This window comes from Biomphalaria glabrata, chromosome 7, assembly GCF_947242115.1.
Source record: "Biomphalaria glabrata chromosome 7, xgBioGlab47.1, whole genome shotgun sequence".
Lineage (NCBI taxonomy): Eukaryota > Metazoa > Mollusca > Gastropoda > Planorbidae > Biomphalaria > Biomphalaria glabrata.
Window position 1 is genome coordinate 41,701,704 of NC_074717.1, and position 25,302 is coordinate 41,727,005.

Sequence of the window (25,302 nt, forward strand, 5' to 3'; positions counted from 1 at the left end):
GTGATTCGATCTTATTTGTCAATGTTTCAGTAACTTTTCCATCCTTCTGTACTTGCTCTCTACCTCTGTAGGAAACGATTAAAGTCTTATAATACGTCAATCACGTATCAATCATTTTTGATTTATCGATCGATAAGAATTAAGTAGGAGAGAAAATATACTGATTGCTACGAACTAGACTTGAAGACTGTTTTAGACTCCAGAAAAAAATTAAATTTAATAGAACCAGGCATTACGACTTTTATAATTTACATCGCTGAGAATGGTGGGTCATAGCAAGGGATGTACAATGTGTAGAAGCAATGGCTAGATGCAGTCAGCTCTATCGTGGATCAATTTTGAGTGTAGCTAGATTTTCATTCAATAGATACATAGGGGGCTATGTACTTATAGTAACTCATTGTGTTTGGAGGAAAAAAAAGTTCTTTAATAGTCTCTGTCAATAATAATTTTGCTTAAGTCTTTGATTAGTAGCCAATGCACCAAAATAAAAGTCACCTAAATGATGCTGAATGATGCTGAATAATGCTAAATGATGCAGAATGATGCTAAATGATTCTGAATGATGCTAAATGATGCTGAATGATGCTAAATGATGCTAAATGATTCTAAATGATGCTGAATGATGCTGAATGATGCTAAATGATGCTGAAATGATGCTAAATGATGCTGAAATGATGCCAGATCTTAAAGTTTGAGACCAAACACATCATTATTTTCAATCCTTATTAGTTTTATCATTGCATTAATACTGGCTAGGTTTTTCTTTTTATAAATATTGGATTTACTTGTAGGCAACATAATTGAAACCTTAGGGCCTCTATATGCTGCCCCACTCCCAAAGTATTGTTTTGAAGGAAAAGCAAAGGCATAAATTGCACTATGTAGATTACAAAGGACCCCATATCGCTAATAACCTGGGGCCTTACCAAATCTAAAACAGATTCTGTTAAAATTCCGCACCATTGAATGATTAGCACAGAAAAAAAACAGCAACAAATACGCCGAAAATAAATTATAACTCAAAAGTTTATTGTTCGATTGCCTTCTTCAAGACATTCTTTACATTCCACTCACATCTATCAGTGTTACTATCTACCCATCACACTGTTTTGTAATAGACCGTGGGGGCACACATGCCTTTAATTTATACATATTTTAATCTGTAATATTTTAAAATTTTATACTTATAATAAATAAGTTAAAATAACAATGTTATGCAATGTTCCCGCTGGTCAAACCACCACCTACGGTTCTGGAGAAAACTTCTTTACAATTTTATCAACTCTCTCTGTCAGTGTGTCTGTCTTCCACACCCAATTTCGTATCAATTTGAAATTTCCCACAATTATTTCTTTTACCTGACAAAACAAGAATCTATAACAAAAAAAAAATTAACCAATTAGCTAATTAATTAATGGTAATAAATTATTTTGTTTGATAAGGCAAACAAGGGAAAGAAATAGTAATTGACTGAAGTGGTGGTAAAAGCTGAATTTTGTCCCCTTTATTTAAGCTTGTCGTCTGAGTGAACAAGACCATGAAATAGAAACAATAGATAGAATAGAACTATTACAATCTTCCATGTTCATAGACGCTCTGCCAGTAGAAGGTTCGAATTCAGGTCGTTCCGTTTTAATTTTTTAAATACATTTAAAAAGCTAACACCCAGATACCCTGTTCTTTCTCCCCCTTACCAACTGGTCCAGACAAGTGATAGGATCATAGAGTATTGAGCAATCTAAAAGCAGGAAATCGAACAAAACAAAAACAATTGGTAAAAATATTTCTAATCGCACAGATCATATCTCAGGTTATATAATACAGACGTTACTTCAAAAAAGATGATTTCGTCCTACGCGTCATGCATTTAGTCATGCATATTAACCAATGACTTAAATTCTGCCAAGTCACTGGTTTTTCAGGCTAACTCAGGCAACCCATTCCATGATCTAATAGCACTAGGGAAGAAAGAGCAATTATACAAATTTGTCCTAGCATTTGCAGAGTGAACTGAGTCTTGATCTTTGTGTCTTTCTGAGTATTTTATTAAATTTTGTTTTTGTATTTGAAGATTATGGTTCAGTGTTTTATGTATAATTGCTACTTTACTTTTAATTCTTCTATCCTGATGGTTTTCTAAGTTTAATGATTATACTAAAGGTGTTACTCTAGTCAAATGTAAATATTCGTTTGTTATGAATCGCACTGCTCTATTTTGTGTCTGTTCCAGTTTCTTAATGTTTTCTTGAGTTGAGGGGTCCCAAACAGAGGATGCATATTCTATTATTGGCCTAACCAAGGTTAAATAACATTTTCGTTTTATGTTCTTATTTGATTTATAGAAATTTCTTTTAATAAACCCCAATGCTTTGTTTGATGTTTTGATGATTAATCAATTTGGGGATTCCATGATGGTTTTTTATTAATTATAACACCTAGGTATTTTGAGTTTTTAGTCTGTGTTACTAGTTTACCATGAATAAGATAAGTGGAATTAATTTGTTTTAGTTTTTTTGTTGCTCTTAATAACTGACATTTCTCTGGGTGGAAAGACATGCTCCAATTTCGGATTGTTAGTCTAAATCTATTACAAATTTAATTACATGACTGATCCAAACTAATAGATACACTTAATATAAGCTTTTGTTTTTTTAAATATTTTTTAATCCTGCTGTTATCACTTCATCAATTGTTTATGTCCCTTTCCCATCATTTCCACAAAGCCCACTTACCAATACTTAGGTAATGGTAATTAAGTAATGTATGACAGAGGCTAAAAGAAGCAATAACGTTTAGAGTTTCATAATAGAAAACTTTACCTACGTATCTGCTCGCGTGACTACGTCATAGTGAGAATGTATTACGCAAAAACACGTGTACCTCGTGTCTGTATATATAAGATGACATCTGACGTGAAGCTATTCCTGGTACAATCCTGATTGGAGCACGACTCTATGATAAAAACCAGAAGACATTGTTTAAAAATAACTTTTTAAATGATCTTTCGCAATGCCGACAACGGGAGGGGAAAAAAATCTATCGCCTGAGCGATTTCAATATTGAGTATTTGTAAGAAGACCACTTTTGTTGAGTGTGGCATATGAAAATGTCATATTGTGTCATCTGCGCGATTTAGTGGGGCAGCGCATGGCATGTGGAGTATTGAATTGGCCTTGCAATCCCACACTCGTAATTGGCATTGAAGGGAGGTAACAGGTTTAGCGGGGCTTCATTTATTTTACGCCTCGAATGGTTACCTATGGTGTTAGTTAATTCTACGTTTTGTGCTTATCTTGGTGTGAGTGATTATTTGATTCCTGGTCGTAACGAGTGGTGCTATTCTTTTTTTACTCACTGAAAAGTGACTTTATCAGTGATGTGTTTGTTTGTTTTGAGAACCGTCTCAAATTTCAATTGATAAAACATTTGCTTTCGTAACTGTGTCAGAAGTTGGCTGTAACCATTTTTTTTTGTCTCTTAAATTTAAGGCTATGCAACAGTCGCTTTGCCTGTCTCTTTGAAAAAGTATTTATTAGTGATAATAAACAGCGTTAATCATTATTCAATTTTAAATGCTACCTTTCATGCCAATTTTAAATTTATTAGGTATTTATATGGAAATACATACATATATATATATATAAACTCATATTTTTAAATTTTTATTTTCATCCGTATAATGTATCAAAGCGAAACAGTGGTAGAAGAATTCATTACATCAATGATCAATCGGTTTATTAGTGGAGGAAATTGTTATTGAATGTCAATTGAAAAGGAAATGAAAACAATATGCTTTTAATGTTTTCAAAACTGTTGAAGCTGTGAATTTAGTGGCAATAATTATAAATATGATTTCAGCAGTTAATCTGACTGCATATTTTAGTACATTTTTATAGATATCAACAAAAAGTTTATGCTTTGTTAATACATTTTAATTAGAGATATCAACAAAAAGTGTATGCTTTGTTAACAATAAATGTGCCTCCCTCTCGGCTCAATAGAAGTTATTGACTATCTCATGCTCTATATACGATGCTTTGTAGACATATTTATAATAAAATGTAAAAATGTTTGACGTGTTTCGGATGTTCCATCAGAGTTGAAGATAATTTACTTCCTAATCCAAACCTCCTGCAGGACGACGGGGGATGGCAGTGGGCAGGGTATGAACCCGAGACCATCTGCAGGTCCGAACGACAGTCCTGCGTGCATACCGCACGACCAGCCAGACCTATTCTTGTTATTATCCTGTTATAAAAAAAAGTCCATTGCGTTATTGACATGAGTATGATGGAGTTACTTCCGCATAGTTACGCCTAAGCTCAGAGTTTTTATCGCCATTTTTTTTAAATGTCGGTAGTTTCAGGGAACAGATGGAAGTAGCAAAGGTTGTAGCCATATAGCATTTATCTTTGCTACATAACTCTGTTGATGGCTTCATTTAACCAGTGTCATCTATTTACAACTGACTTTTTTTTATATAGACAAACAAGGAAACTGTTATCCCGTAGTTTAATGCAATTTCATTTTAATGAAATCCATTTTATTATTGTCTTCTTGTTAAGTGTGGATATACTCTTGCGTGCAGTGGCATAGTTGGGGATTTGGGGGCCCCGTGGGCTTGACTTCTTTAGGAACCCCGCTGCATTTTGACATTCGTCATCATGACATGAGAAAATGACGTTATGTATAACACAATTTCGGACGCTCATATGGGGAACCGTCAAATAGGGGCCGGGAGATTTAAAAATGTTTTTTTCTTCGGGTAATGAACCTTCCTACGCTACTGCGTGAGTGTCTAGCCTTTCCTATTGTTGTGTTCATCTGGTCGCTGGTAACAAAGGCAATTTATAGAAACTCTCAGATAAAAAGACCTATAAAAAAAGATAAAAAGATCTTTAAACATTATTTACAATATTTTTTGTTTACTATTATTATTGCAATCATGAGCTAATTGTCATTATCTGGCACTGTCAGGAAACAGATACGTGTTAAAAGAAATTCAGAATTGTTTCCCCTTGTTATGAACCATTGAGGAGTTTAGTTTTTTGAATGTGTCCAATCTTCAGTAGCACGATCTCGTGATGGAGGCACCTTGGCTGAGTTGCATAGTGCTTGGCTTCTGAACAGTAAGATATTTAATTTCAGGATCTCGAGGGCGCCTCCGAGTCCACCCAGATCTAATGAGTGCCTGACATTAGTTGGGAAAAGTAAAGGCGGTTGGTCGCTGTGCTGGCCACATGACACCCTCATTAACTATAGGCCACAGAAACAGATGACCTTTACATCATCTGCCCCATAGATCGCAAGGTCTGGAAGCGGAACTTCTGTTTACTTTTATGATCTCGTGATAGAATATCATTTATTTCATGTATTTAGGGCCCAAAACATTGTCTCTGAAGTCTGATGTAATGTGACCTCACCTTCGGCCTCTAGCACTCGTGTGCATTCTACTTTTTCTTCCTTTTTAAAAATATATTTTTTTAAATTTTGAGCTCGTAGTTCTGCAATGTCTACAATTTGGGGAAGTGTTTTCCTTTTCTATTAAGATTATAAAATGTTGAACTAAAGTTCTTTAAGATAATTTTGTTTCCAAATAATTCCTGCTTATGGTTTGTTATATAAACATTGATCACGTGCTATAGGTGTAGAATAAGACCAGAATTAGACTTGATAAGGCCCTAAGCTACTAGAAATATGTCGCTCTTTCTTCGTCTATATTTCTTTTCCTTAAATCTTCTTGACCTAATAAGAATATAAGTGGTCTTGTGTGTAAATAGTTCTCTGAAAGTAATACTCCACGAAGTCAGCACCGTTACTGAGTGGGCGCCCTAGCACATCTTCAATAGAAATACAATATTGATTCAGGGCGCCGGTCGTGTGATTTCTTTGATACAAGTGAGACTACCTGACCGTTAAAAGCCCTCCACTACTTATGGGAGCAGCCCGCGTGGGTGACAACTCTGCTATTTTATTGCTAATGGAGAAAGTACCCGATAGCACCCCTTTAGTCTAAAGACACACGATTTCTTCAACTTTTGCGGGGGTCTACACACCCGAAGTGGTGACGATATGGAAACATTCAAGAACAGAGGGCGTGGAATGCTGCAGAGGAGTCGGGTTGTGGACAGCAGAGAGGGGGAGAGTTACCCGGCGCACCGACCTGAAAGGCCCCAAGTCAAAAGAGTGTTTCACGACCCGAAGAACAAGGGTACGTCTTATTGTTTCTGTTCGGATCTCGTTTGATATTAGTCACGTGGTTCAGCGTGTTTGTAGCGTTATGTGCTGTCGAGATGAATTATTGAGTCCACTGTGTTAAAGCGTGTTTGTAACGTCATGTGTGGACGAGATGAATTATTGAGTCCACTGTGTTAAAACGTGTTTTGTGGATGTGCAATGTTGTCGAAAGTGGTTTCTAGTGCTTCGTATTCCGTATTAAATCTTAAACTCTGTAACTAACTGGTAAATATTGCAAAACCGAATCGTATCTATCTTAACTATGCTCATTCAGGAGATAATGTTATACTAGTAATTTATAATAATAATAACAATAATCTCTATTATGCATTAGGAAATGTGTCTTATAATTTGTGCATTATACCAAACATATATCAATATTTTTACTTTCATAAACCTTTTAGTTTTATAATTAATATTATTTAAAGTTTAAATAAAAGTAAATAGAGTCATCTGATTTGATAAAGTTTTTTTTTTTGGCGAACAATGCATAACACAAATATGTGGCTACCTTAACACTTGTAATGGTTCGCTATTAATAATAAAGTCAATGATAACTGAACTAGCTGATAATTGGTCCCACTGTTTATTGGGGCCTAATCCCGAAGTACAGTAAATAATACTATTAAACAGTCGAATCCGATTAATTGGACCAGACAACGATCTTGTGGTCCGGCTAAATGGATTCGACTGTATTATTTTGTATATTATTATTATGTTAGAGTCGAACTAGCTTTCATAATGTGGCACTGCCAGGGTCGAATTTCGTTAAAGAGAAACAAACATTAATTTTAGTCTCTTTATCGGTGTCTACTGAGGAATCTTCTAGTGAGGTGGCAGGTCTACAGCTCTCTGACAGGTAATAAGGATCCCCTTGGGAATGCTAAGGGCTTCGAATGTGTTCGCCAAGTCAGTTGTCTTCCCCTCTGTTGCTATAACAACAGGGTGTATTGTTATTTTAGATAGTTTCCATAGTTGCTTCATCTCTAAGCTTAATTTTTTACAATTTCTTCGTTTTTCAGTTTTAGTTTTCCTTTTATTGTGGGTTAGTGGTTCGGCGATGTCAATACTGATTATTTTTACAAGCTTAGGTATATCAAGTCTGTCTGTCTGTCTGGTAAAAAGTTTGTCCACGTTACTTCTCCCACACCCAATCTCGGATCAAGCAGACATTTTGAACAAGTATTCTTTTTTACTTAACAACACAAGAATTAATAAAAAAAAAATTTAACCAATTCGTTAATTAACTATTGGTAATTAATTATTTAACTTGGTATCTTGAACAAAAGAAATAAATCGTATTTGACAGATGTGGTGGAATATGTTGAATTAGTCCCCTTGAGGACTCTCGAACCTTGAGTGAACAGTTTTGTATGCATTTTAAGAAACGATCACGTAAACATTCACCAAGAATCCCCCCCTCCCCCCTTCTTCCCTCCCTCTTTCCCATCTGGTCCAGATAAGTGATAGGACTTATAGCGCGTCGAGGAAGCTAAAAGCTAAACAGACCTGTGAAGTGGCAACGAGCTATTGGTCTACACTGCCCACAGGCTGTGACGTTGCAGGCCAGTGTTCAGGCCTTCTGTGACGATTAGTTTCGTGTAAACACTTTTAAAAAGGAAAAAAAAAGTGCAAAAAGGGGGGGGGGCTTGTGGCAGATTTTTGGTCCTTAAGCATCTAGCATCAAAATCTTAGCTCGAGTTATTTTTCAAAAAAAAAAAAATAAAAAAAAAGGCTGTATCGTGATTCAGACTTAACCCTTAAGGCGCGTGCGGTAGTTTTGCCTCTAAACATTATTATTGTAATTTCATGTTGTATGTACTCATGGTCAAACAGCTCAGCCATTTAAGGGTTAAGCATCTCCCTATTCAGTTAGTATATCACTTAGCCGCAAATAAAATAAGTAAACTATAAAAATATTTTTTTAAAAAGTTAATCTAAGGGGAAAGAACTCTACATTTATAAATAAATATATTTCAATAATGTAGAATTTATAACATTGTTATTATTCTTATAGTCGGCTTCTGAACCGAGGTTCGAATCTCGGCGAAAGCTTTGATTTTAAATTTCGGGACTCTATGGGCACCCGTTAAGTCCACCCAACTCTAATGGGTTCCACAACTTAAGTTAATGGAAAGGAAAGCGTTTGGTCGTTGTGCTGGTCACATGTTACTTTCGTTAACCGTGGGTCATAGAAACATCTGCCCTGTAGATTGCAGGGTCTGAAACGGAAACTTTTATCATTGTTATCATTCTTATAGTTACAGTTTCTATTTGGTTTTAATGTTTTTGTTTTAATTTGATTTTGTTTCGTTATAAAGCACTGACCCCTCCACTTTTCAGGTGGTCATTAGTACAAAAAATAAACAATGCTCTGTGAAAACGTACTATTCTATATGTTTTCAAAGTTAAATATGCAGCCAACTAAAACCAACAAAATAACGTTATTTAACAGGATGAATGCAAAGTTAATTAATTTCCCTTAGTGGTTGTTGGTTGTGTTAACGTATTGGTCTGTTTAAGGCTTCTATCCAAAATAAACGAAATAATATTTTCTATTGGTTAAACTAATTACATACCTCAACGTACCTCTGATTTGAAGATTATGATAAGTAAAATGTCTTTCCTGACGTGTGAGGTAAAGCTGTGTAACCCCTGGAACGTGATTTGAGGATGTGTATAGCTAGATACACCTATGGGGTCAACACGAACGAACTATGTCTACGGTCACCTTTGGGACATCACATTGGACGGTACCACCTAGTAACGCCGAGTGATGTGTGTGTGCAGATCAACTCGAGTTGGGGGACAATGAAGAAGAAGTTGAAACCGCAATCAAGACTCAAGTTGTGCTGTCGTTCATGTTTCCCTACATTTTGGCCCTTGCACAATGTAAGACTAAGACAGTAGATACAAAAATTGACTGGCTTATGCTCCTGTATTTGAGATGATGAATTTATAATTGATGAGATGCAGCGGGTATTTTACAAAGAACAGTGCAAATGATCATGAACTATATAAAAGCTAGGCAATGAACTGTCGACTCATGTAATTAACTAACCCTTGTCCCCGGTGAAGTGAAGATTATAGACATTCAGTCAGAACGACAGCGCCCTCGGAAGTCTTTATCGCACTGTTTGTTGTCCTCTGTGTTAAGTATAACAATGTTACTGTGATGTGTATAAGATAGTGATGTAACTCTATATCTATCTATCTATCTATCTATGTATCTATCTATCTATCTATCTAATTGTTTGACTAGTGTGTGTTTTTTGGCAATACAATTAATTAGCAGTTCTTTCCCTTAGATAAGCTTTGTTTTTTAAAAGCGTATACTCTTTTTTTTTTGCTTGTTTTTACATTTGAACGATTCAAAGTTTGATATTTTCGGTGTAATGTGTATGCCTTCTGTTTATTAAACAGTGTCACGTGTCTGTTGCTTCACAGAATGTTCTGAATGGGGGATGTACTACCCTGAAGCCAGCGGAAGTAAGCAATCCCCCATAGATCTGATCTCCAATGACGCCATCTATGATCCTTCTCTCGCGGAGAGGCCTCTCAAGTTCCACTACTCCACGTCCAGGGAGACCGAAGTCCTCAACAATGGCTATACACTGGTTGTCTTTCCCAGGCCCAAACAAGGTGATTAGGAATAATAGTAGTATACATATAATAATTAGCCCAAATGTTTAGCTTATTAAAAACATAAAGCATCTATTAGATTGAGATATCTAAAACTAGGGTCTGTAAAACTGTTGACAATCACTAACCTAAAAAAATGAAGTTATTCCTTGATTTTGTAGTGTTTGATTCATGTCACACGGCAATGAACAACTGATCTGATCATTCTCCTATAAGAGATTTCTTCTTCTTCTTCTAGCCAGCTTTTTGCTGCTGAGCTGTCAGCTCTTTTGCAGGAAAAATAGTGTGCTGTTCTCATAAGTTGTTCAGCACTGCCGTACAGGGTGTTGGTTATGTTTAAAAATTCGAAGCAAAGTTGAGACGTCGGCCATATTACGTCAAGATTTCCCAAAAAAATCTTTAACCCTAACCCTTTTTCGTATTTTTTTTCTGTAAAAAAATCCGCCAGCGCCCCCCTTTCAGAAAAACACGTATAAAGAAGCGCGAGAAGGCAAATTTGAACAAAATGTCATTTGATTATTAATTCAATAACACTTAATCCGCGTGGGAGACGACCACATGTTAAAAGTCGATCTTCTTTTGCGAGCTTAGAGGAGGATGGTGTTACAGAGGTGCCCCCCCTCCCCCTCCCCCTCCGTCCGTTAGCGCTACAAAGATCCACTATTTTTTCCTGCAACTCAATTTGAACATCAGTAACAGTTGTTAAGTAATTGTCATTTATATATATATATATATTGTTGTAAACCTGGTGGTGACACATATGGGGGTAGTGCTGTGTGTTTTTAGCCTACCCAAATCGCCACAGTCCAGCGCAGGACGAGCGGTCAACCGAGACCAGTGACAGTACACGCCTGTTCGGCAAGGACCAGTGTCGTAAATATTACGCACGCAAGTCACGGCGAAAGTTATCAACTGAAGTGGTCAAGAAGGTTCGTGTAGGCCAGTAGAGACACTATATAAGAGCGAGTGTGTCAGAAAGACTTCACTTCACGTTACCTCGCAATGTGACCAGTACGAAGAATATATATGTATATATATATTAATATTATTTACTTACATCCTAGAATCGAATAATCATTTCTTCATAGAGCATTGTTAGGTGAATTGCATAGATATCGATGTCCTTAGGCAGTAATTCATTTGTCAGCAAACAAGTTGTGTGAAGTTGTAAAACTCTTTATAATAGATTTAATATCTCGATAAAAGAGAAAATGATATAATAAATGAAAGTTAATTCCCTTCCTTGCACTCGGAGGTTGGTTTCATTCATTTGCGTTAGATGCCTACCATGTAAAACAATTTTTCTTTTTAGCCTGCTTTAAGTCATCGCCCCATCGTTGAATCCTCCTGATTCTTAAAAAAACAAATCCAAACTGGTATTTAAGAGCTTTACAAAACGAGCAATCCGAAACCCCATTCGAAATCCAGCGAACTTGTTGCTTATCATTTGTTTCGAAAAACTGTTAAAAGATGCGTTTATTTTCGGCATGTGTTTGTATTTTATTTACAATTTTTATAATAAGATTCAAATAGAAATGAAATTGCGGGCTAAAATTTTAACAAGATGTTGCCTGTGTATCATAACTCACAAGGTGAATAGTGATTGGATCTGCTCTTTATTCTATATTACCTATGAAGTCATTGTAGCTTCCAACCACTGATGGTTCCCTATATATCGTCATAAGCAACATAACTAGACTAGCCTTTTTGTGTCACAGATATGTTTTGAAAAATTTAAATTTAGTTTTAATCAATTTTCAAACAATATCATGAGACTTTACAAAAAAAAAAAAAGCTATGCATTTTGTTAAGAGGCTACTAATAATTATCGTGCTTCGCCGTTTTCTTTTTTTGGGGTGGGGGGGGATTTTGTTTTAATATAGTTTGAATAGTAGATTTTTATAATTGTTCATGAATATTTTAAAATTATTTTTGGATATTGCTATATGTTCGTGAGGCCGATTTGGTTTCACAACCTAACCTGAAAAGGCAATCATTCAAAGTAGGACATTGGGCTACTTTTTATCTAGTGGCAGCTTACTAAAACTCATGAAAATACTTCTTAACATACAAGCGAGTTTTCGTATCAACTCTTTGACAATGTTTTTGTTTAAAAAGTTTAAATTATTCTATTTGAATGTTAGCTTTAAAGTAGTTTTTTAAAAATTAACATTAACATATCAATATATTAGCATTGGTAGATAAAATAAACTATAATCTTTACCTTTTACCTTTACCTATCCCTTAGTCTGTTGGACCGTTGGGACACCAGGCAAGATTTGTCGACCGTATTTCTCCATTCCTTCCTTTTTTTGCCTTGTTTAGAACCTCTCTCAATGGCAGGCCCGTCCATTCTTTTATGTTGTCCTCCCATCGCTTTTTCTCTCTGCCTCTTCTTCTTTTTCCTGGCACTGTTCCCTGAAGGAAGGTCTTTGCGAGCTCCGTAGATCTTGTAATGTGGCCAAAGGTTTTAAGCTTTCGTCTTTTTACAATAGTTAGCAGGTCGTCATGGGCTCCGATCGCTATAGTAACCCTGTCTCTGATTTCTTGGTTTGTGATGCGGTCTTTGAATGTGATGCCTAGGATCCTTCTGTAGCATCTCAATTCCATTGCTAGGATCCTCCTCTCAAGCTCTGCATTCAACGTCCACGACTCGCAAGCATATAAAAATGTGGCCATGACCACAGAGCGCATCAGTCTGATTTTGGTGCCGAGGGCTAAGCCCTTATCTTTCCATATTATTTTAAGTTTTGAAAGGGCTGCTGTGGACTGTGCTATTCGGGCCAATAGTTCGGGTTTTGTTACCTCATCTGAGACAATAGCTCCGAGGTATTTGAACCTGTTAACACTAGTTAGCTTTTCACCTCCAATACGGATGCCTCTTTTAAAGCCCTGATGGCTATTGGTCATAATTTGAGTTTTTTCGGCATTTATTTGCATGCCTGATGCTGCGGAAGTCTTGTCAATGCGCATCACCAGGTCAGCTAGTTCTTCTTCTGTCCCTGCTAGGCCGTCAATGTCATCTGCGAAGCGCAAGTTAGTAAGTCTTCTTCCTCCAATGCTAACAGTACCTTCGTAGCCCTCGAGGGCATCTTCCATTATCCTTTCAAGGAAGATATTGAAGAGTGTTGGTGACAGTAGGCAGCCTTGTCTTACTCCAACTGTGGTTTTGAACCAGTCCCCAATATTATTGTTGAAGTACACCGCACTGATGGCATCCTTGTAGAGTTCTATAATCACAAGGCGTATTACTTAGTTTGTTTATCGAATCATATAAGGACACTGGATATCTACCCACCATGATAACAGAGTAAGAATGTAAAAATAGAAAATGGGATTCCCGAACTCAATTTCTAACGCTGTTTCTGTTCGTAAATTAGAAGCAAGTTAACTATACTTTGTCTACATTTAGTTTGCCAGCTTTAGTTTTGAGGAAATTTTTTATTTGTTTTGTTTCAGTGCACCTTTAGTTCTTCTTTCCCCCTTTATGCCCAGCACCCCCTTACCGCCCCCTATTGTGCCCAGCGCCCCTACCACCCCTTTGGCTCCCAGCGCCCCCTAATTTCACGAAAACACCCTCCAGGGGGCGATAGCGCCCCCGTTGAGGACCACTGGTATGTACTACATAGAGTACAATTTTTGTTTTTTACCTTTACCTTTACATTAGTGTTGAACCGTTGGGGCACCAAGCAAGACTAGTCCACCGTCTTTCTCCATTCTTCCCTGTCTTTTGCATTGTTTATCGTTTTTACATTATAATAGTGTCTACTTCTCTCTTGCCAAATAAAGTGGGCGTCATTTTAAATTAAAATCCCATTGGACTTTAAAAAGGCTATATCTATATATATCTAATATATCTATCCTTGTTTTGAAAAGTCGCTGAAAAGCTTAAAAAGGTAAAAGGTTTGAAATACAGTTTTAGCAATTTGATACACTGAGTTGAAGTCGTACCAGTTAATGCGATGTTATAAACTATTATATCAACTATAGTATATATTGATATCATCTATTTTTGCATATTTTGATATTATCAACTATTGCACTTTTGATGCTGTCTTATCTAATGTTAATGAACTTGTAAATGTACTTTGTCTTGATTTTCAGTGGACTCTGGTCTGAGAATAGAATCAATCGGACGAAGTGGTAAGAGGCTTATATTTTAACATTTAATATTGTCACATATATGTTTCTAGCTGTTATATTATGGATGATTTGCAACACGCATGATCCCAATAGAAATACCACGTGGGACTAACGTCGAGGCGTTCTTTTACCAGAGGTTCACGCAGGCCTTATTGTCATCTCCCTTACTAAATAGCCTCCCGTGTTGTTATTATTAATAGTGGATAGTTGTAAAAATGGTGTATTTTTATAAAACAAAAACTGCCTGCATAGTTAATTTTAAAAATTATTTTTTTTCGCTTTCATGAAAGAAAAAAGTAGCCGTTGCATCAGCACTTTGAATGGTCTAAAATATCATGATGTCGGATTTTCACTATCTTTTCTAGTTTACGAGATCTAAACGGGACGGACGGACGGACGGACAGACAAAACTAATAGCGTCTTTTCCCCTGAATACAGAATGAGAAGCTCGCTTGAAAAAAAATCTAATCTCGTTCAACTTTCTTATCTCTACTACACATGAGCAGCTTTTGTAAATGTACTAATATTACGGACATTTAAGTGGTATATAACGTATGACTGCTCAACGCATTCATCAGATTATTTTGCTGATAGCCAAGAAAATCTAATATTTTAACATCCTCAAGTTTAGATTACTGTCTGGTGACTTGATATGTGCTTCAAAATGCTGTCACAATAATCACGAGTTCGTATGCTAATTGCAGATCGATAGGATAATTTAAATTGTTAAAATAATAGATTAATTTTTTAAAATTATGAGACAAGTGTAATGCAGTATGGAAAGTGTCTCTAATAAGCAAAGTTCAAGTTTGTTTTTTTTAAATAAATTTAAACTTTTCTATTTTGTTATATTTGGCTCTTTAGCATGAAGAGTTTGACAATCTCTGGCCCTATGTATATGAAATATTGTCACATAAAGTGTTAATTTAAAAAACTTTTAGTTTGCGAATTTATTAATGGTCTAGACCAGTGATGCCCAAACTACGGCCCGCGGGCCAGATCCGGCTCGCGACGTGGTTTGGACCGGCCCGCCAAAGCATCGGCACAAAATGTAGGGGAAAAAAAGGTTAAACATTTTATTTTTTCTATGATAGGACTCTAGCTTTTTCTTTGATGGATTTCATTCTAATCGATTTTCTTGTAATATTCATATAAATTTTCTTTTCTATAAGAACACAAGGTTTTGTTTTTTTTCGGCAACAAGAATGGACAATACCGCGGCTGTCTAGAGCTAGCCGTGTTCTTGACATCTCATGTGTGTAACACATCACATCTTTTCTGCATCAATTTGTTTCGTGTACGTTTGACATCAACATGATTGGGTGAAACGAAAATTGGATGTTGAAACTTACAGGAAAAGTTGACAGATATTTTTGTGTTGGTGGAACAAAATAAGCCAACATGTTTGATTTGTAAAATGTGACTGTTTTTAAGGAACATAACATAAAAGGCATTGTAAAACAAACCATTACGAAAATATTTTGGCATTAATGGTTGAGTCGCCAAGAAAAGATCGCAAAGTTACGTCTAGAGTTGAGCGATTGACGAAAATATTGACTAAGAAGTCAAGAGAAGGAGTCGGCTGTAATGGAGGCTACAGAGTAGCTCACATTACCAAGAGAAATGAAACATAAAAGGTGCTTGCTAGCAATGATGGAATTAAATCGGCCTGAAAAAAAAATGAAGCTGTCAGCGTTTCAGGCATGACAATAGGAAAACGAGTCGAGTAGACAATGTTGGTGAAAATCTCCATTCAAAACGAAATGACAGAGCAGCAGATTTCGAAAAAATTACTATTGCCACTGGAACTGATTGACTTACAAATCCAGATTTCCAGCTTGATAAATTTTCAACAATGGTGACATTAGATTTCTTTGCCAGGTTGTCTACTTAAGTCTTGCACATTTGCGAAAACAAATTGATGGTATATTCACAATCAAATCACATTGTTCACAAGCACTTATTTTAGTAGAAAACTTTTTCAGTTATAAGACATCTGAAACCCTTGTTACATAATTGAATTATGATGTAAATAGGCCTATTGGAGCCACAAAATTGTAATATAACCATTTAAAATGGTTTATTCTCTATTTCATTTTTTTTTGGTATCTTTTTGTTAATGTGGCCCGTGACACTAGTGTTAGAAATTAAAATGGCCCACAGGCCGTATAAGGTTGGGCATCACTGGTCTAGACATTGCTTAATTTAATCTTCTCCCCACTAAGATTTCTCACTCATGGGTGTATCATGCCCGCGGGGGCTCAGTCTTGACACGACTGTAAAACAGTAGGTTGTGCTGCTCCGAGTTGGCAACTGTTGGATGTATATTTAGATCTCAGACGTTTGTTGATAGTGATGGCGCATTGCACAATGTTGATTCCGTAGTCATAGCAACCGCTGTCTTGCCGTGGCTAAATAATGCTAATCGATCCTGTCTGGGATATCCTCGTGTTTTTTTTTTGTTTTTTTTCATGCGATGGCATGTCTTTTGTTACAAGCTAATGACGTCATTTGTCTCGATAAGTTATGATTTACTTTCACGAACGCGATGACGTTATTTCATATTGAATTCTACATAAAAACAGTTTTACGGAATTTTAAATGAGGGGAGCCTGATGTATGTTGCAATGTGCTATATATAGACATTTTTTTTTGTTTCAATATCTAGTAGCTTGTACGTACGCGTAGTTATCAGTTTAATGACGATAACTATTTTGATACTAGAGAGTAGAAACATAAATGACTTATTTAATCCCATGTACAGATAATGAATAACTATTTCTCCATTATCTGACACTAAAGACGCCATTGTCTTTATAATTACAAACCAACAATTTGTATTGTCTATGGTTAATATATCAATAAATCAGTGTTTTTGGTTTGGTCAACCCTCTCTACATATTTTTTTTTTTCGTTTTTCACACGTTTCAAATGTTCTTTCAGAGTTGAATATAATCTACATCCCAGTCCAAATCTCCCGCAGAACGACTAGGGATGGCAGCGTGCAGGGTATGAACTCGGGCCCATCGGAATGACCGAATGACGCATACCGCACAACCAGTTAGCCATCCATTTTGTCTCGCTGGTAGGACAGGGGGTTAGGGAGGTGAATAGCTAATGCAATATGTATTTTTTTTCTACTATGCATTCAGAAGGGCAGTGCACATCAGTTGGTTATAGCCGCAGTGCGCATCAGTTGGTTATAGCCGCAGTGCACATCAGTTGGTTATAGCCGCAGTGCACATCAGTTGGTTATAGCCGCAGTGCACATCAATTTTTGGTTATAGCCTGCATGTCACCCTCGTGAAATTCACTGCTGATAGAAATACAAAGTCAGTTTGAAGTTAAATTTGAATAGAATTATGCAGGGGCGATAAAGAAAGGTCAAAGTCATTTAGCTCCAACAGTTGTCTGTCCCACAAAATTAGATATTTGATTTCTCAGAAATTTATTGAATTCTTTTTATTTTGGACCAGGTGATCGGTGTCGCGCCAGTACATCATTCTCCGCCTTTACCATCAAAAATAAAGTAGGATTACATGATAATATAAATGTGCATGTCCAATGTTATAACATTCATACAATATTTTCTTAGAAAGAAGGGCTTCACAAATTGGGCTATGAAAAAGGTACAAGACTATATTAAGATTTTAGATCAAGAATATAAAAAAAGAATAATAAGGTAAAGCCTAGTTTATACTCCTGCAGATGAAGAAAAAGTGCAGCATTACATGTTGATACGTTAAAGCAGCTGTGACTTCCTATGACCCATACATTTTGCCATTTCCAACGTAGACAAATTTAATGTGTGTAGATTTAAGTTCTCTTTTCGATGTCTTCGCGTGTCCCGCGGCTCTTGTAATAAGATAATAAATAAATTAGAGGAAAAGAAATAATGAACAAGCATAAAAGACGAATTAAACAACAACAACAACAACAACAACACATATAAAAGCATTGATGACATTCAGAGTACATTGAACTCCTCTGTGCTCCAACTCGACCTCCGGACTCGCTAGTTGAAGTAGTCTCATTTAATTTTGTCCTAATCTTCTGTCTAGTTCTGTACGGAGGTCCCCTGACAGATACAGCGGAGTACGATCTGTCTGAGATTAGGTTCCACTGGGGACGGGACTGTGACAGGGGCTCTGAACATCTGATCAATCACAAAGCTTTTCCTATGGAGGTGAGTCCACCTGTGTATGTGTGTGTGTGTGTCTGTTTTAAGTCACTGTGTTAAGTTACATAGACACATTAACTGGGGGGGGGGGGGGGGAGGGCGCGTAACTTTGCTAGTTTCTGTTACTTTCCTCAGAGTGGAGTATTATACTAAAAGAATGAATTATTTTTTTCTCCAAGCACACTTTTCTGTGCTGAGGTTATAAGAGGATTCAAACCCATTTCGTTTATTTGAAATTATTTTTATGCTGAAAAAAAAAAATATGTAATTATCGCTGTACCAAGAAATGTATATTTTACTAGTCGACCTGCGGCGTAGCATATGCCGCTATTTGCCGGAAGTATTCATGTGGGCAGCGTATTGTCGAGCAGAATGTATGCCTGTGCGTTCGTGAGTAAGAACAACGGACTGGGCGTCGCCATACTTATCCCAATCTTCGCAAACAAAGCTTACAGCCATCTTGCGAAGTTCGAGAGCAACAGTTTCGTCCATGACATTTTCCAGAAACATGCAACTGGTAGAAATAAACAGTTACCTGATGCAGGCATTTCGACTACCACGAAATACACGTGAAGCGGTGGCCATGGTTAGGATACGAAGGGTAGTAAGAAGGGGGAAAATCAAAACAAAGCTACAGAAAAATTCAACTATTTTAATGACACCAGTGTAAAAAATACACACATAAATGTAGTCAAATATAGAATGTATAAAGAGAAAGATTACTTGTTCTTCCCCCACCCCTCTTTTTTTTTTTCTGAGCTGTGCTCTCTGTCGCCTCGAAAGTTACGTGGGGTAACTCTAGTCCGACTTGAAGAGATAAGAGTTATCTTTCCATGACTTTTTGGTGGTGTCACTCATGGTTGGGCCACGAAAAAAATTATATATTTAGACACTGTGTATCTTCCTGTGCCATGTCTCCTTCTATCTCAGTCTCTCTTTCCCTCTCTTTCTCTCCTTATCTCTCTCTCTCTCCATCTATCTATCTATCTATCTATCTATCTATCTATCTATCTATCTATCTATCTATCTATCTATCTATCTATCTATCTCACTTTCTCTTTCATTGTATATCTCTTTTTATCTCTGTCTTTTTTCTGCCTCTCTCACTTTTTAGTCTCTCTTGTTATTTTTATTCTCTGTCTCTCTTTTTGACTTTTAATTTCTCTTTTATCTCTTATTTCCTTCCCCCCCCCTCTCTTTTCAATGCAAAAGTTTATTAAATAAAATAAAGCTAGAAACGCTTATTGTATAGAAACTATAGTTCAAGATGTGTTTTGATAGTCTAACTATATTGCCCTATTTCACAGATCCAATTTGTTCACTGGAATTCCAGACTGTACAGCAGTATAGAGGAAGCAGTTGGCGGCAGACATGGTATCACCATTGTTGCTATGTTTGGACAGGTAATGAATGAATCAGTGGGCATTGTGGACAAATAGTTGCGAAACTAAAATGGTGTTGCTAATTATTTTTTTAAGCTTGATTTATTTTGGTCATTTTGACCATCATAGTTTATCTTATGCAGACTGAGCGGTAAAGCGCTTGGCTTCTGAACCGGTGGTCTCGGGTACGAATCCTGGTGAGACTGGGATCTTTAATTTAGGGATCTTTGGGCTCCTCCGAACCCACCCAACGCTTATGGGTACCTGACATTAGTTGGGGAAAAGTAAAGGCGTTTGGACTTTGTGCTGGCCACATGACACCCTCGTAAACCGTAGGTCATAGAAACAGATAAACTTTACATCATCTGCCCTATTGAACACAAAGTCTGAAAAAGAAACCTTTTGTTATTTATAATTTATCTTGGTTCATCTTACTTAATCTTTGTTTATCTGGGTTTATTCTGGTCATGGACATAACACAATCTATGTTTTTCTTATTTAAAAAATATCAATTTTCTTTTAAAACTATCTTTCCATGCATACATTTGTAGTTGGATTCTATGACACTAAAGCGTTTGATAACCAGAAGTCTGATGCAGATAAACACTAGAGACTAACTTCATTGTTTTCACAATATTGATTCAAATATAGGAGAATACATTAATTTCTATTATAAGGCTACCTCAGAATATCCGATAGATAGCCAATCCGAGGCGTAGGTAGGGTGGGGAAGGAAGGGGGAGAATTTGAAAATGCCCACAGGGCCCTTACTTGAGGGGGTGGGGCCCTAATGAGTTTCCCAAGTTATCGCAAATTCCTAGCTACGCCACTGTAGCCAATGGATTGGCTGGTCGTCTTCAGTCGGTTATAATACTAAATAATTACCCAGAACTCTGTATACGTTCTTCTTCTTCTTCGTTCTCATTTTATGTTGGAGTGTTCAGATGACTAGACCAATATATGAGATGAACTGTTGGAGTGTTCAGATGACTAGACCAATATATGAGATGAACTGTTGGAGTGTTCAGATGACTAGACCAATATATGAGATGAACTGTTGGAGTGTTCAGATGACTAGACCAATATATGAGATGAACTGTTGGAGTGTTCAGATGACTAGACCAAAATATGAGATGAACTGTTGGAGTGTTCAGATGACTAGACCAATACATGAGATGAACTGCGCAGTGATTTCCAAATCAGGGAGCTCTCCATATAGTTTTCTTTCTATTGGGGTGTTTTGGGGCCAGTGTCTTATACGGGCCTCTAGGTAAAGAGAACAGTTTTATAGGACGTGGTCGGCATTCTCTGGTGATACTCCACATGGGCAGATTTCACTGGTTCCAATTAAGTGATACTCTTCTGTTCCTTGAATTACGCCATAGCGGTGCCATGACGGTTCTCGTAACCGAAATCCCTTCTACTTTTTCCAGGCAGCAGTTGGTCTTATCAAGATATCAAGAGAGAGAAACTGGACCATTCTTTTATTTCGTCCAGCCAGCTTTTCTTTGGATGACCCTTTCTTTTCGTGATCCTTGTACTGTACCTTAAGGAATGACTTTTGATATCGCAGACAGGAGACAACTCTGTCAGTATTGAGAAGCATTTCCTCTTTTGCCAGCCAGAATTTGGACTTTTCTTGGTATCTGACTCCTCGCATTTTTATGTAACATTTACTCTCAAAAGTTAGAATTCATATTTCTGCATCAGCGTTTAGTGTTCATTGATTATACTACTTTAGAAATAATATACCTTACAGAACTTTTTTTGTTTACAGATTGGCAGAGAACACAGTGGATTGAGGATTGTAGCCGATGCCTTGGAAGATGTTTTATACAAGGTAAAAAAACTTTGACGTAATTTATAAGGGGACATCACAGCATCTGGAATTTTGTCTATAGAGCTACATCACGAAGAGAAACGGGGAGATTATCCACCTTGTTCATCAATTGTATCAGAATATTCATAGCAGTGTTGTTTTTTTTTTAAACTTTTACTGCGCCCACCCCATAGCCTAAAAGAGGTTAAGTTCTCCTTTCAGACCTTGCGATCTATGAGGCAGATGATGTAAAGGTCACATGTTTCTGTGGCCCACGGTTAACTGGGTTGTCATGTGGCCAACACAACGACCTTACCGACTTTGCTTTTCCCCCAACTAATGTCTTTAGAGCTGGGTGGACTTGGAGGCACCTTAAAATTCCGAAATTTAAAATCCTAGTCTTTACCAAGATTCGAACCCTGAAAGCTCGGCTTACCTCTCAGCGACCGCGCTTTACCCCCGAAGCCTAAAACGAAAAATTAATTCGTATGCTCATCCCCCTTTAGAAAGCTGTGGTCTAAAGACAGGGTAAGGGGTGATTTTAAGGATCTAAGGATAAGAAATAAGAATAGCAAAAAAGAATATATAAGAAATTGGCTAATAATTATAATATACGTTTACAAAGTGTTAGGAATCCAAGTGAACACAAAGACTCTTTATTAGTGCTAGTCCGTTTTGTTGTTTCTTCTAATCGGAAAAAAACTTTCATCTGTTGTGTACTAGAAAACAATTCTTTCTGTAGATAGTATTGGTGAAAGATAGTATTGGTGAAAGACAGTATTGGTGAAAGACAGTATTGGTGAAAGATAGTATTGGTGAAAGAAAGTATTGGTGAAAGAAAGTATTGGTGAAAGACAGTATTGGTGAAAGACAGTATTGGTGAAAGACAGTATTGGTGAAAGCCAGTATTGGTGAAAGATAGTATTGGTGAAAGAAAGTATTGGTGAAAGACAGTATTGGTGAAAGATAGTATTGGTGAAAGACAGTATTGGTGAAAGATAGTATTGGTGAAAGATAGTATTGGTGAAAGATAGTATTGGTGAAAGATAGTATTGGTGAAAGACAGTAATGGTGAAAGGCAGTATTGGTGAAAGATAGTAATGGTGAAAGGCAGTATTGGTGAAAGATAGTATTGGCGAAAGGCAGTATTGGTGAAAGATAGTATTGGTGAAAGATAGTATTGGCGAAAGACAGTATTGGCGAAAGACAGTATTGGTGAAAGACAGTATTGGTGAAAGATAGTATTGGCGAAAGACAGTATTGGCGAAAGACAGTATTGGTGAAAGACAGTATTGGTGAAAGATAGTATTGGTGAAAGCCAGTATTGGTGAAAGACAGTATTGGTGAAAGACAGTATTGGTGAAAGCCAGTATTGGTGAAAGCCAGTATTGGTGAAAGACAGTATTGGTGAAAGCCAGTATTGGTGAAAGCCAGTATTGGTGAAAGCCAGTATTGGTGAAAGACAGTATTGGTGAAAGACAGTATTGGTGAAAGGCAGTATTGGTGAAAGAAAGTATTGGTGAAAGACAGTATTGGTGAAAGACAGTATTGGTGAAAGACAGTATTGGTGAAAGCCAGTATTGGTGAAAGATAGTATTGGTGAAAGATAGTATTGGTGAAAGACAGTATTGGTGAAAGCCAGTATTGGTGAAAGAAAGTATTGGTGAAAGACAGTATTGGTGAAAGACAGTATTGGTGAAAGACAGTATTGGTGAAAGACAGTATTGGTGAAAGCCAGTATTGGTGAAAGACAGTATTGGTGAAAGATAGTATTGGTGAAAGACAGTATTGGTGAAAGACAGTATTGGTGAAAGACAGTATTGGTGAAAGATAGTATTGGTGAAAGCCAGTATTGGTGAAAGATAGTATTGGTGAAAGATAGTATTGGTGAAAGACAGTATTGGTGAAAGACAGTATTGGTGAAAGATAGTATTGGTGAAAGATAGTATTGGTGAAAGATAGTATTGGTGAAAGATAGTATTGGTGAAAGATAGTATTGGTGAAAGACAGTATTGGTGAAAGACAGTATTGGTGAAAGACAGTATTGGTGAAAGATAGTATTGGTGAAAGATAGTATTGGTGAAAGACAGTATTGGCGAGGCAGCAGGTTCCCTTTCTTCCCATCAAAGGGGTCTGGGTGTGGGGCGCTGTATTAGTTTTGCTGCGTTCTGAGCTTTAGAAATTCTTTCTCCTGGCGTGAGAGATGTGATGTGTTGATGTGGATGTCAGATTAAGATCTGAAGGGATTCGACTGTTTTAACGAAAAGAAGAATCGCGTTTTGAAATGTCTTCGTCAAATGTTTTACAATCGATCTTGTTGAAGACAACTCTCGTAAAAATGGTCTACATTTTAAAAGTTCCTATTTAGATGAAACAGTGTCTCAAAGACTTACTGAAAATAATTTTATAACAGTCATTTTACTTGGTCAATGTTAAACCATACATTTATTATTACAATGAAACTAATTTATTTGGTCCCTTGAAAAGTAAACTGACCGGCCTCTGCCCCCCCCCCCCTCCTCCTTCATACGTTGTCAGGATCCCTCCCCCCACCCCTTGGTAGCACGTTAACCCCTCCCCTCAACCCTTTTAAGAAACGCTGATTTATAACTTTATCAACAGATACTTCAGATTAGAGAAATGACTGTAATGCTTAAAGTATTGAATAGCCAAGAAAAAGAACAAACGATACTTCAATAGTGTAACAATAATGTTATTGTGAATGAACACGTGATATTATAATAAGAGACATCCCTAATACATGTATGCATCTTATAGATTACAGACGTTACCTTATAATTAAATATAATTCCGTCCTACACATTTCGTGTACCCATCCAGTCATTTCAATGTATAAAGTATAAAGTAAATTAAACAGCCATTTCTTATTTCTCATTACTTTGTTGCAATAAGGCATATATTAAAATAAAAAGCGATTCTTTTCATTGCATTTTTGCTTTTTTTCTTGTCATATATTGGGGTTCGAACCCTTGACATTCGCGCTATTACTACGACACAACGCTGTAACCAAATAGCTAGCCGACCATTCAGTGTCTTGCAAAATGTTTTACTATTTCACCAACAACAAACGTTTTCTCTTTCAGGGCCGTCAAAAGACTTTGTCAGGACCTTTTAATACTTCGACATTCCTGCCAGGTAAGTGGGTCCTACTGACACCGGAAGGTCTCTTAGTGATGACTGAACAGTTAATTGGGCTTTGTTTTTTTCTTTTTTTTTCTTCTTTTTTTTTTCTTCACTTAGATAGCTCATGTTTTTTTTTTTTTTTGTATGTCATCGTATAACCTTCTTCATTTAAACATTTATTTTAATGTTGTGATTTAAATATAAACCCATTACTTATGGTAACTTTGGTGATTGTGTTTGTATTGACCAGCGGTTCTCAACCTTTTAAGCTCGGCGACCCCTTTTCACAATTCCTCACTTTGCCGCGCCCCCCCCCCTTTACACACACACACACAGCAATAGAAGAGTGGACTATAACAATCCATATTTTCGATGGTCTTAGGTGACCCCTGGCAAATCGTCAATCGACCCACAAAGGGGTCGCGACCCACAAGTTGAGAACCCCTGGTATAGACCATTGTGGACAACACTTTATAGAACCTTGGTTGTAAGATGTGAGGATTTCTATGTTTATTTATTTTATTTATCATTAATTCATTGGTTGACTAGTAAAGTGGGGTGACGGCCCTTGAGTTTTGCTATTGTTGTTATGGCCTGAGTTATGGAGGCTAGCGGTACGATATGAGTAATATAGAATTCAATTTATAATGATGTGTATATTCATTTAGTTTAAGTTTGATGTAGTGTCTTCAGCTACAGATACCCTGATTTACTTTTATTAAAGTTATATTTTTTGCTGTTAATTCATCTCA

General features: G+C 36.8%; 1 protein-coding gene across 5 annotated transcripts in view; it reads left to right on the forward strand.

Annotated features, from left to right (window-relative positions):
- The window catches only part of LOC106070861 (carbonic anhydrase-related protein-like), a 55,214-nt gene that overhangs the window by 22,793 nt on the left and 7,119 nt on the right, over positions 1–25,302 (forward strand). The window contains exons 1-8 of one of the 5 annotated variants that reach the window (XM_056036997.1): positions 3,059–3,212; positions 5,784–6,214; positions 9,688–9,882; positions 13,987–14,025; positions 18,087–18,211; positions 19,513–19,608; positions 21,365–21,427; positions 24,511–24,562. In XM_056036997.1, the coding sequence (XP_055892972.1) occupies positions 6,076–6,214; positions 9,688–9,882; positions 13,987–14,025; positions 18,087–18,211; positions 19,513–19,608; positions 21,365–21,427; positions 24,511–24,562 (709 nt within the window). In that variant the 5' untranslated portion in view covers positions 3,059–3,212; positions 5,784–6,075. Of the gene's footprint in view, positions 1–3,058; positions 3,213–3,282; positions 3,302–5,783; positions 6,215–6,254; positions 6,466–7,079; positions 7,100–9,687; positions 9,883–13,986; positions 14,026–18,086; positions 18,212–19,512; positions 19,609–21,364; positions 21,428–24,510; positions 24,563–25,302 lie in introns of those variants that run through there. The other 4 variants (XM_056036998.1, XM_056036999.1, XM_056037001.1 and 1 more) reach the window with 4 other exon arrangements.